The sequence below is a fragment of the Zalophus californianus genome, chromosome 10 (genome assembly GCF_009762305.2).
Source record: "Zalophus californianus isolate mZalCal1 chromosome 10, mZalCal1.pri.v2, whole genome shotgun sequence".
NCBI lineage: Eukaryota > Metazoa > Chordata > Mammalia > Carnivora > Otariidae > Zalophus > Zalophus californianus.
The window spans coordinates 54,796,318-54,813,402 of record NC_045604.1 but is presented as its reverse complement, the minus strand read 5'-3'; the positions used below and the strand labels follow the sequence as shown (position 1 = coordinate 54,813,402).

The 17,085-nt window shown below is 40.0% G+C and overlaps 1 protein-coding gene across 8 annotated transcripts in view; it reads left to right on the top strand.

The window, feature by feature from the left end:
* Window positions 1-17,085, top strand: part of DNM3 (dynamin 3) — a 585,110-nt gene that overhangs the window by 209,095 nt on the left and 358,930 nt on the right. For all 8 annotated transcript variants that reach the window (XM_027613359.2, XM_027613356.2, XM_027613361.2 and 5 more), the window contains exons 6-10: window positions 585-745; window positions 5,052-5,194; window positions 8,234-8,369; window positions 10,900-10,967; window positions 14,516-14,654. In XM_027613359.2, coding sequence (XP_027469160.1) covers window positions 585-745; window positions 5,052-5,194; window positions 8,234-8,369; window positions 10,900-10,967; window positions 14,516-14,654 — 647 coding nt within the window. The remainder of the gene's footprint in view (window positions 1-584; window positions 746-5,051; window positions 5,195-8,233; window positions 8,370-10,899; window positions 10,968-14,515; window positions 14,655-17,085) is intronic.

Sequence of the window (17,085 nt, the reverse complement as noted above, 5' to 3'; positions counted from 1 at the left end):
GTACCGTGTCCTATACAGGACTTCCTTTGATGATGTGGCAGAGAAACAATTGGGAAACCAATGCGAAGCTTGGTTTTATGCCTTCACAGTTATGAGGAATGTATTTATGATTAGTTATACTTTTTCTGGAATGGCATAACATTCCCAAATGATATAGTTAAAAATGATCCAAAGGGAGAACTATTCCTTAAAATAACAGGAATAAGAAAGCAGGAAAAGGAAGGAGCTTGAAGGGAGGATATAAATATTCATCACAGACTGCATAAACATATACTGTGCTGTTTTAAGTGTGACTAACTTGCCCATCATATAACACAGCTGCTAAGGGACACACTGTATTAAAATGTACAGAGCTTTTTAACGGGCAAAAGACATTATTGTGTTAATGCTAAAAAAAGTGTCATTAGCCACATCAGCCAGCCTTTGTTAAATACTGATGTCTCAAATTGAGTTTTATAAAGGGTTCAATTCTTCAGCCCTTAAAAATAATTTTGCTTTTCTTATTCAGCCTGTTTGAGAGCCTTGAAATCTCCCCAGAATAAACAACAAGGGTCCCAAACCACATTGTATGTGTTCTGTTTCAGGTTATGTGGGGGTGGTAAACAGAAGCCAGAAGGATATAGATGGGAAGAAGGACATTAAGGCCGCCATGTTGGCCGAAAGGAAATTTTTTCTCTCGCACCCGGCTTATAGACATATTGCTGATCGGATGGGGACCCCACACCTGCAGAAGGTCCTTAATCAGGTAAAGACGTTTTCTCAAGCAACAAGAACAGTTATGAAATATACAAGTGACTATTGGAATTCATATTTCTCATTTTAATGTTCATTTTTTCCAAAATAAGACATTCAGCTTAAATGATAGGAATTAAAAAATGAATGTGAATACTTAGTTGCACACTGTTACTATTCTCAGTGAGTAGAATCTACTTTAATGTTATTGAAAGTACACTGCTCAGAGCAGAAATACGCTTATTTAGGAACAGTGAATAAGGGTATATATTAGCACCCATTTTACTCAGAATATGTAGTTATCTTAAGAAATTAAGGTTGTGTGTCTCTGAAGGGTTGATTTCTTGGGATTTGTTTTTAAAATGTCCATCTGTTATGGTTAGGTAAGATTTCTTTTTAAAATTTCTTTATGGTTTTGTTTAGGATCGATTTGTTCCTTAATTTAAATTCTTGAAAATAACAAATCCTTATAAGCAATCATTGATCTCCATTCATTTAAGAAGTTTTTCCAGATAACCCTTTTCCCTGCACAGACAAGACTTGGGCCTCTGTCTTCCCACATTCCATGCCCTTACTTCCTTCTTGCATAAAACCTCAGTGCACTTACTTGGTAACATATTTTTCATCTCCTAGGGAAGTTAAGCATCATCCTCAGTGTATGCAGGTCCACTCCTTGAGTTTTGATTATATTGACTCAAAGTGGCCAGCAGCTTTTCTCACAAATAGAATCATAAGATATGCTTTAACTTTTATTTATGAACTTTAACAGTCAACCAATCAAGTCATTATCGAAAGTTCTGATTGTTTGCTCCTAGAAGGTATCAGTAGAGACTAATACAATAGCAGGCTACTTGTGACATTGGACCCGAACCCTTTAGGCAAAACAATTGAAGAAGTTTTAGAAAATAAAAAAGCAGTATTATACTTCTATTTTATGTGACATAACACAAACTCATGTAAAGTTTGTGCTTTTTAATTAGGGTAGATGAGTATTTAGAAGCCATGAGGTGGTGCTGTGGTTGTGTCATTTAACAAACATGAATATATTTTAGAGAAGGAACATTGGTTTGCCACACAAAAACCATAATATTCTACCAATATATTTAGTATTGGTAAAACTCTTTTTAGATTACTGCTCTCATGCCTGTATTGGTCTAAGAAAAACACAAACTGAAAAATTCTTAGAGAAAAATCACTAAGATGATTAGGAAGATAAAGTTGGAAATAAATTAGGTTGTGAATACTAGAAAAATAGAAAGAATGTGACTGGCCATTTGGTTATACAAATGACCCCTAAATTATGACATAATTGGATTCTGGTTGACTGAAAACTGAATGGATTTTGTACTGAAGATCTCTCATTTCTTGGATAATCACTTTCTTTTTTATTGCTTTAGGGATCTTCATACTGTTTGACACTAGGATACTTTTATGGCTGATTCAATGTGCACCAATACCTCTGGCCCTGAAGGCCAGTTTCTATGGCGAAAACTGGAACAGAACATGACATTTTTGAGTCATTATGGCTGGAGGGCAGGGAATGAGGGAGTGAGTTATAAGAGATGAATTTGGAGAAGTAGGCAGAGGCTGGATCCTATAATGTTTGTAGGCAAGTTAAGGATTTTTGTTCTTATCCTAAGAGCAGTGGGGAGTGAGTCATTTAAGGCATCTGAATAGGGGAATTACACAATCATATCTGTGTGTTAAAAATGTTCATGGTGGTTGCAGATAAGATCAAGAATAGAGGGGCACCTGGGTGGCTCAGTCGTTAAGTGTCTGCCTTCGGCTCAGGTCACGATCCCAGGGTCCTGGCATTGAGCCCCGCATCGGGCTCCCTGCTCCGCAGGAAGCCTCCTTCTCCCTCTCCCACTCCCCCTGCTTGTGTTCCCTCTCTCGCTGTGTCTCTGTCTGTCAAATAAATAAATAAAATCTTAAAAAAAAATCAAGACTAGACATGAGAAGTTAGGAGTCAAAGTGAGAAATAATGGTAGCTTGGTCTTGGTTAGGGCCAGTGAAGATGAAAAATAAAGCAGAATTGAGAAATGTTTAGGAAAATCGAGAACTTCATGGTAGATTAGCTCTGGTGGGTGATGGAGAGGTGAAGTCAAGGATGCACTCCGAGTTCCCATATTGTTATGAAGTCACCGAGATGGAGAACCCTGAAAGGAAGATTAGGTGTTTGATTTCAGACTTGCTGAGGTTGAGGTGTCATTGGCACATGTAAGAGAAGTAAAGTCCATGGTCTAATATGTATGCCTGCAGCAAAGATTAGAAGTTTGGTCTGTAGATAACACGTTGGTAGCTACAGGCGTTTGAATATTTATTAAAGCTATGAGTGGAATAAGATTACTTTAGGAGGAACAGAGAGTGAACAAAGAAGAAGAAGGTTAAGACTCAGATTGGAGGAATATTGATATTTACAGGTCTGGTGGAGGGGGATGACTTGGCAAAGGAGATGTAGAAGGTACATCCAAAAGGTTAGGAGAAAACTGAGAGGAACTAGGGTCACGAAAGCTGAGGAAAGAACTATTTTAGAAAGCCAAGAGTGGTCCGCAGTGTTGCTTTGCTGTTGAGATATCTGAGAAGCAAAAGGTGGAAACCATGTATTTTTATCATTTACCCCTCATATGGCAGACAAGTGGCTACTGGTTTCTCATGGTTACTGTTGCTCTTAGACTTGGGGGTTTGTGATGTTGCTACTGGGAATGCAGGCCTCTCCATTCTTTTGTTTTCTGCTTCAGAGCCATAACAACAGCATGCTGGGGAATAACATAAGTCATAACTGTGGGTGAAGGTCTAATATAGTTATGAACTATTAACATTTAAATAACTATAGATATATTGAATAGATACATCCAGGTAATCTCTGATAAACATTAAAGATTTAGAATGATTTCTTCAGTCAGTCTGGGTATTTATTCCCCTTTTAATTTATTATTCTTTTTCATGCATTTCTGTGAAGTTTATGTTCTCTTTCTTTTGATTCAAGTTTATTACTTCACCAGTTCAAGAAGATTACCTTTTCTTCTTTCTTTCTTTCTTTCTCTTTCTTTCTTTCTTTCTTTCTTTCTTTCTTTCTTTCTTTCTTTCTTTCTTTCTTTCTTTCTTTCTTTCTTTTTCTTTCTTTCTTTCTTTCTTTCTTTCTTTCTTTCTTTCTTTCTTTCTTTCTTTCTTTCTTTCTTTCTTTCTTTTTCTTTCTTTCTCTTTCCCTTCCTTCCTCCTTCCTCCTTCCTTCCTTCCTTCCTTCCTTCCTTCCTTCCTTCCTTCCTTTCCTTCTCTTTTTTTCTTTTAATTCAGACTTTTGTTTAACTGCATTGTAATAGAAAGAACATACGGCAGAGAGCTAGCCAATCTGGGTTTATATCCCACCTTTGTTCTTTTTTTTTTTTAAAGATTTTATTTATTTATTTGACAGAGAGAGACACAGCAAGAGAGGGAACACAAGTAGGGGGAGTGGGAGAAGGAGAAGCAGGCTTCCCGCTGAGCAGGGAGCCCAATGTGGGGCTCGATGCCAGGACCCTGGGATCATGACCTGAGCCGAAGGCAGACGCTTAACTGACTGAGCCACCCAGGCGCCCCCACCTTTGTTCTTAATCATGTACTTGTAGACAATCTCTTAGAGAATTTTTCATCCTGCTGAGCTTGAGGCGCCAGCAGATGATCTCAGTGGAATTGCCAAGTGGATGGTTAAGTAGAGATGTCAACAGCAGAGAGAGAGAGAGAGTGTTTTCCTTTGCTAGTCATGGAACTTTCATATGCAAACTGCTGAAGGAATAAGCCCATGATGTGAACCAGCACCGCTGGACTGATGCCTAGAGGCAGGGCAAGAGGAAGCGTCTGTCTGAGCTGCAGAATGGAGAGGAAGTGGACAGCTGACAGGTACCTACAGTTCCATAGGGTGGTCCTGAAATGTCCGGCAGCACCTGTAACTCCAATTTCTTCATTTCTAGCCACAGTCCAACTTAAGGCTCCTTTCTACAGTCTAGGTAACCTGATAGATCAATTCATGCCAAAGTGTCATTAGGCAGCCTTCGGAGTAACATTAGTAGGTGCATTTTAACAGGGTATTTCCAGCCAGGCATAAAGAGGTAGCCCAAGTGAGTGACTCCAGTTGAAGGAATTTTGAACATCTCCTTAAGGCCAGGAGAGAGTTGGAGCTGCTTCTCATGATTTCCCTACACAGTTAGTCAGTCTCAAATGTATATACGCATATGATTTCTAAGTTTTAAACGATTAGGAAAACAGGGAACATCAATTTTTGTCTCCTGAGTTCATCTTTCATCTGTTACATCTACACGATTTTGTTTTGTTTTATTCAGCAACTTACCAACCACATTCGAGATACCCTGCCAAACTTCAGGAACAAGATACAGGGACAGTTGCTCTCCATAGAACATGAAGTGGAAGCCTACAGAAACTTCAAGCCAGAGGACCCCACCAGGAAGACCAAGGCATTGCTGCAGTGAGTCCTCTTGCCCTCCCTTGTTCAGCATTTGAAACTCATTTCTTCAGTTTGCTTTTGCCTTAGCCTCTTTGTCGTGCTATTTTCTAGAAAAAGCACGTAATGTGTACAAGACTTTGTTTATGTTATACAATGAACCTCGAGTCTTTATGTGTTCTTGAAGAATCATCGTTGATCTTATTCTGTTACTATAGATTGAACCAGTTGCCCATCCCCGTGCCCAGTTTCCTTGCGCTTTGATAATTGGATTCCGTAAATGAGTGATAGTGATATCACCAATACCCAATAGTGATAACTCAGCAGGGTTTTTGCTCTTAGTCTTTAGAAGTGGACACAGCTCCTGTCAAAAGTGTCATCTGTCTTGTACAACTGTTTCTACCAAGGTCACTCGTACTTATTATCTTCTTGTGTCAGTCATTTCATGGGATTTATCTGTGTACATTTTTCAGGGGAATGAGAACCACGGCTTTCATAATTAAAGAATGGACAATAAAGCCACATTTAAGTATCTTTTTACCCTTTTTGGTAATGATTTTAATGTAGCTCTTTAAAAACACAAATGTGAAAACTACCAAGTATCTTCTTACTCCTCCATGATCTTCCCATCTTATCCTTGGATTACTAGGTGTATCCCTGAGGGGTCTTGGTAGGACAGCAGAGTCATTAGAGAATTGCCAGCTCCTTATGTCTTTTATCTTTCTTCCTTTTTTTTGCCCCTCCCAGCCTTATCTGCCCTCTACCCCTCTGCTGCAGCTTACCTCAGGTCCCTGTCAACCAGAAGACCCTCCGCCCAGCTGATCTTCCAGGGCATCCCAAATCCACTTCCAGGGATGGTGCTTGCCACCTCTTATGGTCCCTTTCTTCCTGTGCAGCCTTGCAATCAAGGTGCCCTTAATTTGGTGTTCAAAATGCATGACAAAATTCCTTTCTTTGTGGAGCTATTTCTAAATGCTCAAATTATTTAAGTAAAAATTTAATGTAACATCTTACATTTCCTCATTTAAAAATATAGAATCATACAGAGGAAAGAATTTTTTCTTAGATTCAACTCTTCCCTAGTTTATCTTTTTATTCTTGGCTTTGGTTAAGCTCCTATAAAAACTCTTCAAGTTACAGAGAAAAGAAAGCTATTTCTGTTTAGGCCCTAGGTCATCATCTTAACTTCCAACTGAAACTACTCTCCTTACAAATACTACGCTTGCCTCTGTGACTCCATTGGATTCAGATTACAGAATTTTCCACATCTGGATTCTTCCCTTGTAGGGGGCTGATCAGCTCCTTCCTCTCTTCCTCCCTCCCTCTCTGGTTTCCTTCTCCCCCTCTTTCCACCCGCCTCTCTTCTTGCCTTCCTCTTAGCTCTTTGTGTTCGACTTGTGTCTGGCTCTGTGCTATCTACTAGAGATTCAACAATGAATAAGACTTTTGCCCTCAAGAAGAGGCCACAGAGGAGCAAGGGAAACAGACATATAAGCAACTAACTGTATTAAAATCTGATAAATGCTATGTTTCTGGTAAGTATAAACTGTTAAGGGAGCCCAGATGAGGAAGCAGTTACAGGTGAGGAAGGTTGTGAGTTCACAGAGGAAAAGATACTTTAATGAGAACCTAATGTATGGGGAGAGTTTGTCAGGTGGATGAGGAGGCCAAGAGAATAGTGTCAGATTGTTTACAGCTTGTTGTAGTGGGCCTGGAGGCTGGAGTATAGGCTGGAGGTAAATTTCCTAAAATTTCCCAGTCTTTCAGTGCTTTCTCTTGTATATACCTTCTCAGGTGGTTAAAAATTAGATTAACATGGGCACAGGCATAAACATAGCTACATCAGATTGTATTCTGAATTTTCTGGCCTAATTTGCAGTTTTAATTCATCCAGGATTTTGATGAAAGAGAATCAGGGATACAAATCTTAGATGGTTTGAAATTTTTCCTGTTGAATTTTGAATTTGAAAGTAGTACCAGCATGCCAAAATTAGAGTTTCTACATCTAACAATAGAAAATGCAAGTAGGTTGTTATTTTCCCCCTGTAAGATATTTCTTTGGTTTTTACCAACTACTTTAAGGCAACTCATCCCTTCATTGAAGTTACTGAGTACCTTTCATATATTAGGCAGTGGGAGATAAATAAAATGTGTGGTCCTTGCCCTTAGGAGAGAGACTGATAGGTGAACAAGAGTGATGGACTCTGCTAAGTGCTGTGCTGAAAATAAGCTGAAGGAACAAGGAAAATAAGCTGAAGGAACAAGGAGCAATAAGGAGTGTGGCAGATAGGACCGTGGAAAGTTTCCTGGAAAAACTATTGCTTGAACTGGGTCTTGAAGGACAGATAAAAATTAGCCAGGCAGGGAAGCAAGAGGCAGAAGGGAAAACAGATGTACAAGCACAGAGACATGGTGCATGCAGGGACCTGGGCATAGCTTCTTTCTGGTTGGCTTAGAAGGTGTGTGGATGAGTAGTGAGAGATGGAGCATACAGGGCCAGACCATGGAGAATCTTGCGTGATGGGTTAAGGAGTTTTAATTTTATTATCCAATTGTGGGGAATCATTGAAAAAGAAGGCTAGAGCTAGTTGTAGAGGGGGATGGGGGTCACCAGTTTGCATTGTCTGTGATGCTGGGGGCGGGGAGGAGAGGAGCTCACAGAGTAAGAGGGGGCTCATCGGGAGCAGTTAGAACACTAGGCGAATGTGGTGTCATAGGAACCGAGGGGCATTTTGACTCTTTTATGTAAAGTTTTACTGTTTAACTTTAATTCCTAATTTAAGTATTTTTAAATACCACTTTATGGTTTCAATTAAATGGACAGAATGCATCTAATGACACAGATATTTATGCTATGTATTTTAATTAACTGCCTAAAATAAATCTTCCTAACATCTATGTCATATAATTACATTTTCGAGTGCTGAATAGAATGCAGTGCTCATTCTGCCAGTAGGTGCCAGTAAGAACACTAGGAAAAGGATTCTAAGGGCTCACATAGTAAATTAAAATGAAAAATGCAAAGCCTTGTAACTAGAATTTACTTCTCTTTCACAATTATAGGATGGTTCAGCAATTTGCTGTGGACTTCGAGAAGAGAATTGAAGGGTCAGGGGATCAAGTAGATACCCTGGAGCTCTCAGGAGGGGCTAAAATCAATCGTATATTCCACGAACGCTTTCCTTTTGAGATAGTAAAGGTTTGTACCAAATGTTATTTTTTTTTCCTTTCACTTCATTTCCATGTTCTGTTCTATATAACTGTTCATAAAATGTTATGGGAGTGGTATAGGACTGAGATAGATCTTTGAACAAAAATCTTCATACTCAGGTGATAAAATTTAGGAGAGAAGTATTTTCTTACTGATGGTTCTGATCTTATTTATTTAATGGGATCTAACAACATTTCAAATTATTTCAACAAATACTAACTGAGTTCCTATGAAGTTTATTTGTTGTCTAATTAATTTAAAAATATTTCTTGAGCACCTATTCTGTGCCAAAATTCTAGGTGCTAGTGATCAAGAAAGAGGCACTGTCTGGTGGGGAAAGACAGAGAATTTTACAAATAGACAAAGTAAGAAAACATAAAACGTTATTATGTAACATAATGTTAGAGAAAGGGGTTGAGGGAGCCACTTTCTTTTTTTTAAAGATTTATTTGTTTTACAGAGAGAGAGAGACAGCATAAGCAGGAGGGGCAGAGGGAGAGGGAGAGAGAGAATCTCAAGCAGACTCCCTTCTGAGTGCAGAGCCTGATGCAGGGCTGGATCCCAGGACCCTGGGATCATGACCTGAGCCGACACCAAGGGTCAGAAGCTTAACTGACTGCTCCACCTTGGTGCCCCGAGTGAGCCACTTTTGATGGGATGTTTCAGGCAAGGTCCTTCTGAGTAGGGGACATCTAAAGCATGACCAGAATGGCATGAAGAGGTCAGCTGTAAGGATCTTGGGGAAGAGGGTCATTCAGGGTAAGCAGCTGAGGACGAGGCTGTACAGCAAGCATCTGTACAGTGGGTGAAGGACAGATGAGGCTGGTGCAGAGCTGATGAGGGGGCGGGAGTCCACCATGAATTCAGAGGAAAGAAGTGCCCAGTTTACGCAGGGCGTTCCAGGTTGCAGTGAGGTGTTTGCATTTACTAATGAGAAGTTAGGGGGTAGTTTTACGAAAAGGTGTGACCTGATTTGGTGGATGATTTTAAAAGAACGCTTTGCAGGCTGGATCTTAAAGGGGCAAGAGTTGATTTTGGGAGACAAGTAAGGTGAGTTAAACAGTAGGGCCAGAGCAGGAGTGAATCCACTTTCTGTGGGGCCTAAAGTTTATACAGTTGGGGGGCGGGCGGCCTTAAAGAAGAAGAATACAAAATTATAAACACACAGTTAGGCACGGGGTCTTGGAAGGTCCTTATGTAAGAGAGAAGCCCTGAACCTTAATCTTCTTTAGCTTCACATTAAAAATGCCCCAGAGAGAGGATGGAGAAAGTGGATGGATTTGTGATTTTGGAGGTAGGGTCAGTAGGGCTTGGGTTGATATGGGGGATGCAAGAAAGAAGATTCAGGATGATTCCTAAGGCTTGGCTTGTACAACAGCAAGTGTTAGTGGCCATCAGATGAGGGAAACTGAGCAAAAGCTGAGTTTGTGTAGAGGTATGAACTGAGAGAGTTTTATTTCAGCTCTGCTTAGGTTGGCTTGCCCATTAGGCGGCTAAGTAGTATTAGGGACTCTGCTACTTGTTTCACATACAGAGGAGGGTGCTTATGTCTTGGTGTGGGAGGAAAATGGGTAAATAGATGGTTTCATTAAAACGTGCTAAGTAAAGTGATAAACTTCAGCACAGGGTGCTATGGAAACGGCCTACAGACCCGAATCCCAGACTGAGCGCTTGAGGGAGCCTGGCTTCTGAGCTGAGTTTGGAAGGATGAGCAGCTAGTCAAGCAGGAGGGGGTTGGGGCCTGGGGTTGTTCCAGATAGAGAAGGAGGAACAGTAAAGGCTGAGCTCTGGGCAACAGGGTGTAGGTAGGAAACTAAAGCAATTCATTGTTCTATGGTATAAAGTGTGAGGGGGGAAAATGGATAGACAGTGAAGCTGGAGAGGCCAAATCTCAGAAGTCAGGGGCTGAACCAAATGTGCTCTTGATATCCCTTTTAGGTCTAAGCTCCATGACACTTTGATCCTAATTCCACATAAATTTAAAGTACCTAGAACTTCTGGGAAATTTTTTTGCAGCCATCTATCCTACATTGGATTGGTAAAAAAATATTAATTTCCTCTTGTAAAGAGGCCTTGAATGCAGGTGGTTAAAACGGCCAGGGAGAAAAGACAGCCATTGTTAATCTCAGCACAGCTGGACCGCTGTTGCATGTCAGGTGACACTCTTATTTATGCATTTGTCTGTGAATACATTTATTACATTCAGCAAAAGAATGAAGAATTGTATATTTCATATGAATGGCCAGATTTATGTCCAGAAGGCATCCTTTATGCATAGTGCTCCTATCTATAATAGAGTTAAAATCCACTACACTAAAACTCCCAGAAATCCCCAATGTTCTATGTTGCCTTGAACTTTATATAAGCAGATGTTTTGACCATCTGGGTTTAAGTTAGGAAAGACATGAGTATCTATTTATTAATAACGAAGTCAAGTTCTTCTCATTTTTTAATATTCAACAATATTATTATTCAGAGGAATTAAGTGTCATAACTGTGGCTCATTTTGCATCTGCAGATGGAGTTCAATGAAAAAGAATTACGAAGAGAAATAAGCTATGCAATCAAAAACATACATGGTATCAGGCAAGTGATTCACATTTTCCTTGTCTCAGTTCAAGCTACTAAAAGAAAATTAATGTTTATAAATGGCTAGTGAAGTAGACTTTTCATCATCGGAGCAGAATAGAATACAGAGGTGAGAGAAAGAAATAGGAGACTCTCACTTGAGTTTAATGGTAATTTCCTGTATTGTCATACTCACAAAAGAAAAGACTTTTCAATTAAAAAAAGCAGAAACACTTCCTGCACTCACAGCACTGTGCTCTGCACAATTAGGGATTTGCCAGTGAGCAAGACCTTGTTCTCCAGAGCCTTGCATTTTAGGGACGGAGGCCTGACATGCTCATAAGGAATCATTACTTACACAGAGACAGGACAGATAAATTTTGGCCGCAGTTGTGGGGGAAGATTGGGAGAGATTAATGAAGGTCGTGACTCTTGAGTTGAACCTTGCCTGTATAGAGAACAAGAATGATTTCAACAGGCAATGGTGTGCTGTGTGTTTACACGTGCGTGCGTGTGTGTGTATGTGTGTGTGCGCGAAACATGAGAGGCTGGGAATTGTTGAGGCAAGAAGATAAGAGAAGGGGCTTAAAGTGGAAAAGAGTAGTGTGAGCAAAGGCATAGGGGTGGTGAAGTGCAGCAGGGATTCATGGAGTGGGGAGTCGCGCATTTTGACTGGACAGGAGAGCAGCAGGACCTGAGGCTCCGAGGGGAGCTTGTCCCTTGTGTGGAAGTTTGTGTGGAATTTTCCCTTGTATAAAATGGGATTATTTTCATTTACTTTCTTTAAAGCATTATGATAAGAAAAAATGAATTAAAAAAAAGAAAAAAATGAATTTAAAACACACGTTTCTTGAGTTCATGTACAGAATTTAATGGAGCATATATTAAATTTCCTGAATTTAAGGTATTGAACTTAGGTTGCGTACTTCATAGATGATCTCATATGAAGGAGGTGTCCCCTGTCTGTTGGCCACTGTGTCTCAGCTTCTGCCATAGGTCAAGATGAGACTATTTTGGGAGCAGAGTGTGAGAGGGCAAAGCTTGACAATGAATGTATATGTGAAAGGAGTTAGGACATTTGAATTCTCTGTCATTTTAACACTCAGACAATCTGCTCTGCAAGTTGCAAATACGATAGGTAAATATGCATTCACAAAGTAAAAGGGAGGAAACATTCTATAACCAAATCCAGTATTTTTCTCTGTCAGTAGGATTTCTAAGTTCCTTATTAATTCTATTCTGTTGCCCTGAAATCTAGGATACATTTGGTATAGAAACTGTGTCTTGCTCTTGAGCTGGGTGGGACTAGTATTCAAACATGTCAATGTGATAAGTGCAGTGAAACCAAATCACATTTTTTGGGTCATGAAGTATTTTTGTATGTACTTACTTTACTGTAAAAGTAAAATACAGTACTTTTACTTGGCTTTTAAAACTTCTTATCATATACATTTTTGTTGAATGCAACTGCAAGAGCTCACTAATTCAGTTTTGAAGATTTCTGATTTACATGCATACCAAAAGAAGAGATTGGTTGTCATTTATTATTCTGGAATTAATTTGCCTGTAAGATGATAAGAAGGGCACAGTGTCCTGAGAATAAGACATACTCATGGCATTATTCGGCTCTTAAATACACTTAATATGAAAAGTTTTGTTTCCAATTGATTGTTAGATATTTGAATAATAGAAGCCATCTTTGTCCACTGCAGACCTAATGGTCCATCTTTGTGCGGCAGGCACTGTGTGGCAATGAGGAGCAAGGGAGGAAGACAGTCCTTGTGGGGCAAACAAGATAAATGCAGTCATGACCTTTCTACCAGGGCAGTAGTGGGACTATGCATGCTGAGACCACTGCAATGCAAAATAGGATGCTGGGGTTCAGAGAAGGAAGACCTTGTCAGGGGCAGGACTGGAGAAGGCGAGCTTGAGGAAGTGGTTGCTTCTGATCTGGGCTTTGAAGCACAGGTGGGACTTGGACAGGCTGAAAGTGTGGGGAGGGCAAAGTGAACCTCATGGACAGAGGCAAAGAAAGAAAACGTTAGTATGAGTGTGTTTGTGGAAAGGCCAATGGTTGGGTTTGGCTGAAACATAGGGTGCATGAAAGGGAGGAGGCAAATAACTGGAACGGAAGATTAGGGTCAGGCAGGGAAATTTTTAATGTTAGACCAAACAGTGTGGATTTTATTCTGCATCCAATGTGGAGAAACTTCAAGTTATAATATAGTATGATCACTACAGTTAGAAAGAGAGGTGCGTGTAGGGTGCTAAAGTAAATGATTAGAAGGGACCAGAATAAAGCTGCTGTAAGGGAACTGTGGAAGAAATTTCCCCAAAGAAGCACCGCAGAATTGAGTGGTGAAGGAGGAGAAGTTAATGGAAGAAGGAGAATTGAGAAGAGGGAGGGAGAAGGGCCTGGGGATGGCGAGGGTCAAGCACCAGCATCTGGCATCTGCAGGGCTTTGGGCGTGATGATACTTGGGGTTCATGGTCCCTCTTTTTTTTTTTTTAAATATTTTATTTATTTATTTGACATAGAGAGAGAGAGAGACAGAGTGAGCACAAGCAGGGGGAGTGGCAGGCAGAGGCAGAGGGAGAAGCAGGCTCCCCACAGAGAAGGGGGAGTCCGATGCGGGACTCGATCCCGGGACTCCGGGATCATGACCTGAGCCGAAGGCAGTGGCTTAACCAACTGAGCCACCCAAGCGCCCGTTCATGGTCCCTCTTATGGTAGCTTTTCTCCAATGGCCTTTTATTTAGACGTAATCATTTTTTCACTTTTTATCACACACACACACACACACACACACACACACACACACCTGCTTTCCTGAGCTCCTGCCCAGCATGAGAAAAGCATTGTTATGACACCAATTTGAATTAATTCTAGCCAAGTGAAAAGATACTTGCTATTTTGGTTGTCATTTGTTATTTTTGTAAACTAACAATTTAGGCATCCTGGGTCCCAGGCTAGTCCCACTTACTTGTCTTCCTTTTCCTCTAGCACCCCAGGACCTTCCTTTTTCTCTAGCACCCGGAAACCACTGAGCTTACCAGAATACATCTCTCCAGGAAAGAATAGATTGCATAGTCAGGAACACTACTATTTCACTGTTGACAAAATGAGGATTATTTTCTGCTCTATGAAGGAAAAGAGGGGCTTGCTTTTGGAATACTTTAGACAGAGAAATGGAAATTTAGGACACCATTTTTATTGTAGCATTGGTGTTTACTGCTGTGATGTGAGATAAGATGAATTACAGTTAAACATTAGTTAGAGGTCATATTATTCCAGTCCATGAAAACATTTTGGGAACTGTTTTTAGGTAATGCTAATCATCTATAGAATGAAATTCATTATGAAATAGTAGTAGTGAAGATACCATAATTTGTACATTTGTAATAAAAAATGATACTGTTGATAGAATAAATCACTATGTAACTTTTAAACTTGGGTATTACATGCTTGCTTTAGGTGGCATGTCAATTAAAACCTTTTTGAAAAAAGTATTGGATAATACTTAATTTAAAAAAATCTAATGTCCTGCTTTCTTTCTTATATTCAGGACAGGGTTGTTTACTCCAGACATGGCATTTGAAGCGATAGTCAAAAAGCAAATCGTAAAGCTGAAAGGACCTTCCTTGAAGAGTGTAGATCTGGTCATACAAGAATTAATCAACACTGTCAAGAAGTGTACCAAAAAAGTAAGTTTGAATTATTTAACTTTCTAACAATTAACTTTTTGGTTTACCCATCTTTCCTACCCTGCTACATGCCTCTCTTTCCCTGACCCCTCACTTTGTTGTAAAAGGTAGTATGTTTGCCCTAGGGGAAGGATTGTGAAAAGTATTGAGTGGAAGTTGCTTTCATGGTAGATGGGCAGGGATACTGTCTTCTATCACCCAGTGCCAAATAGAGTTGCTTAAACCAGAAAGAGTATATTTTAGTCAGCTGTTTTTTCCTTATTTTCTTAGGCAGATAAATATCACTTTAGAACAATTAGGCGAATGCCCTCAACTAATTTTTCTTATGGTGTATGGATGGGGTAATTGTCGGGGGAGGGAATCATTGACATTGTGTATATCAGTAAAAAAAATTTTAAATGTTCTAAATTTTAAATGAGTTCCATTTGAACCTGGACATTTTGGGAAGCAGCAGTTAGTGTAGTAATAAAGACGCCGGGCTCTGAGGTCCAATTACCTAGATTCAAATCCTGGCTCTGCTACTTACTTTCTGTGTCACCTTGAGTATCATACTTAGTCCCTTATAGTTTTTTAAATTTCTTTGTAAAAAGAAGATGGTAATAATAACAATACTACCTCCATGAGAATTAAGCATGATGATGCCTCAAACCCATGGGGCACTTAACACATTGATTAACCATAGCAAGTGCTCAGGAACTGGTTGCTAGTCTATAAAGGGCCATTTTAGTAGCACCCAGTACTCTCTACTTTGTGGTATTTGTTGAATCTATGAAATAGAGTAGTGGGGGAGAGATTTCCCCTGTGGGGGACTCCTCACTGAGGAACATAGAGGAATTGTGCTGGATTCCATCCATTCTATGGGGGCATGAAAGGGATACCCTGTGTTAGAAACTGTAAGAAGGGAGTTAGTGGTGATATTTAGGGTAGGGCAGGCCTAACCCCATGGCATTCAACACTGGTACTTATTTCTTGAAAGTATAGATTGTTCTGGTTTTGTAGGTTTTGTTACCCTTCCCTTTCTGTATGGTTACTATGAGTAACCTCCCTGAAGAACCAGTGGGAAGAGAGACAGATAATGTAGATGAATATGAATTTGGTTTCCAGTTACCTGGCAGAAAAATTCAGATGAAGAAAGATGTAAGTAGTGAAAGAGGAAAGCCAGCTAAATCTCTAGATGCCAATGCTAAAAGAAAAGGAGATAAGAGGGGAATAGCTTGGGGCCCAGAAGTGGCCCTGGAGCTTCAGACTTTTTCTCTAGACCTCTTATTATTCTTCTACCTTGTTCCTTAATGTCCTAGTTTCTTTCCTCCCAAATGAGAAAAGCCGTAAGAGTTAAGGGACTGAGGAAATGGAAGAGGATGCACGTGGAGTAGAAAAAAACCGCAATCTCTACACCAGCTCTCCATTTGAACACTCGAAGCCCATCGATAATACTTCACATTCCTATTTGTCCTTGCCTGTACCTCAGTGTGTGGTCACTCTTTCCACCTGTATAGTTAAAGCTCTCCTCATGGGCCACCTTGGAAGTGATGCTGAATTAGCTGTTGTTGCCTTCTCTGTTAGCCACATGGTCACCACCCTCAGCACATAGATGTTTCCAGCCAAAAGCTTCCCTTGAGATTGCCCATGTGCTTCTGTTCCCACCAGGAAAGCTATCTTTTTCCCAAGAGCCCATTGTGTTGTCCTTGTCCTCAAGCCTATTTAGCCAGTTGTATTTCTTATTTTAATCATGTTGAAATGAAGAGCAAATGAACTGATCAAACACAGAAAAGACTTTGAGTTTTGTTTCCATAAACACAGCTTTGGAAAGACTTGATAAACATTAGCTATAAAAGCTTTTCTGTTGACGAGGTGTAGGCAGGACAATGCCGAAAGAAGGTGGGGAGAGTTATAAAAATCTAGATGGGCTCTGCATTCAGATTATTTTACAAGTGTCTTCAGGTTCTCCCTCTGCTTTAAAGAAAGCCAAAGTAGAAATCATAGATGAAGGATGTGGTTTATGTAAGACAGAAGACGCATAACTCCAATCAGCAGATCCATATGCAGAGAACAGGCCTTGGCCTTACATCAGAAGATTGTCACATGTGTGTACATTTATGTTTTAAGTTATATAGACTGTTTATGGTATGTATGAATCATTTTTTTTTTATCATTTCCCATTGTATTCAACTTGCAGGAAAACCAACAGTCAGTCCTGATGACATGGGAAGAGACAGCTTGTTCCTGGACACTTTTTGGCTTCTATTCTTTTGCTGTCCACCCTTTGAACCTCCCTTTCCGTTATGCTCTCTGGATCAATGGTAGTTGTATATTTGTACTGCCTTCTGAAAACACTGTATATATTGTCTTAACTAAAACCTCGCTTTCTCCCTGAGATTATTGCTTATGCTGCATCTCTCTTATTGGCTCAAACCTGAAGAATCTAAGGACC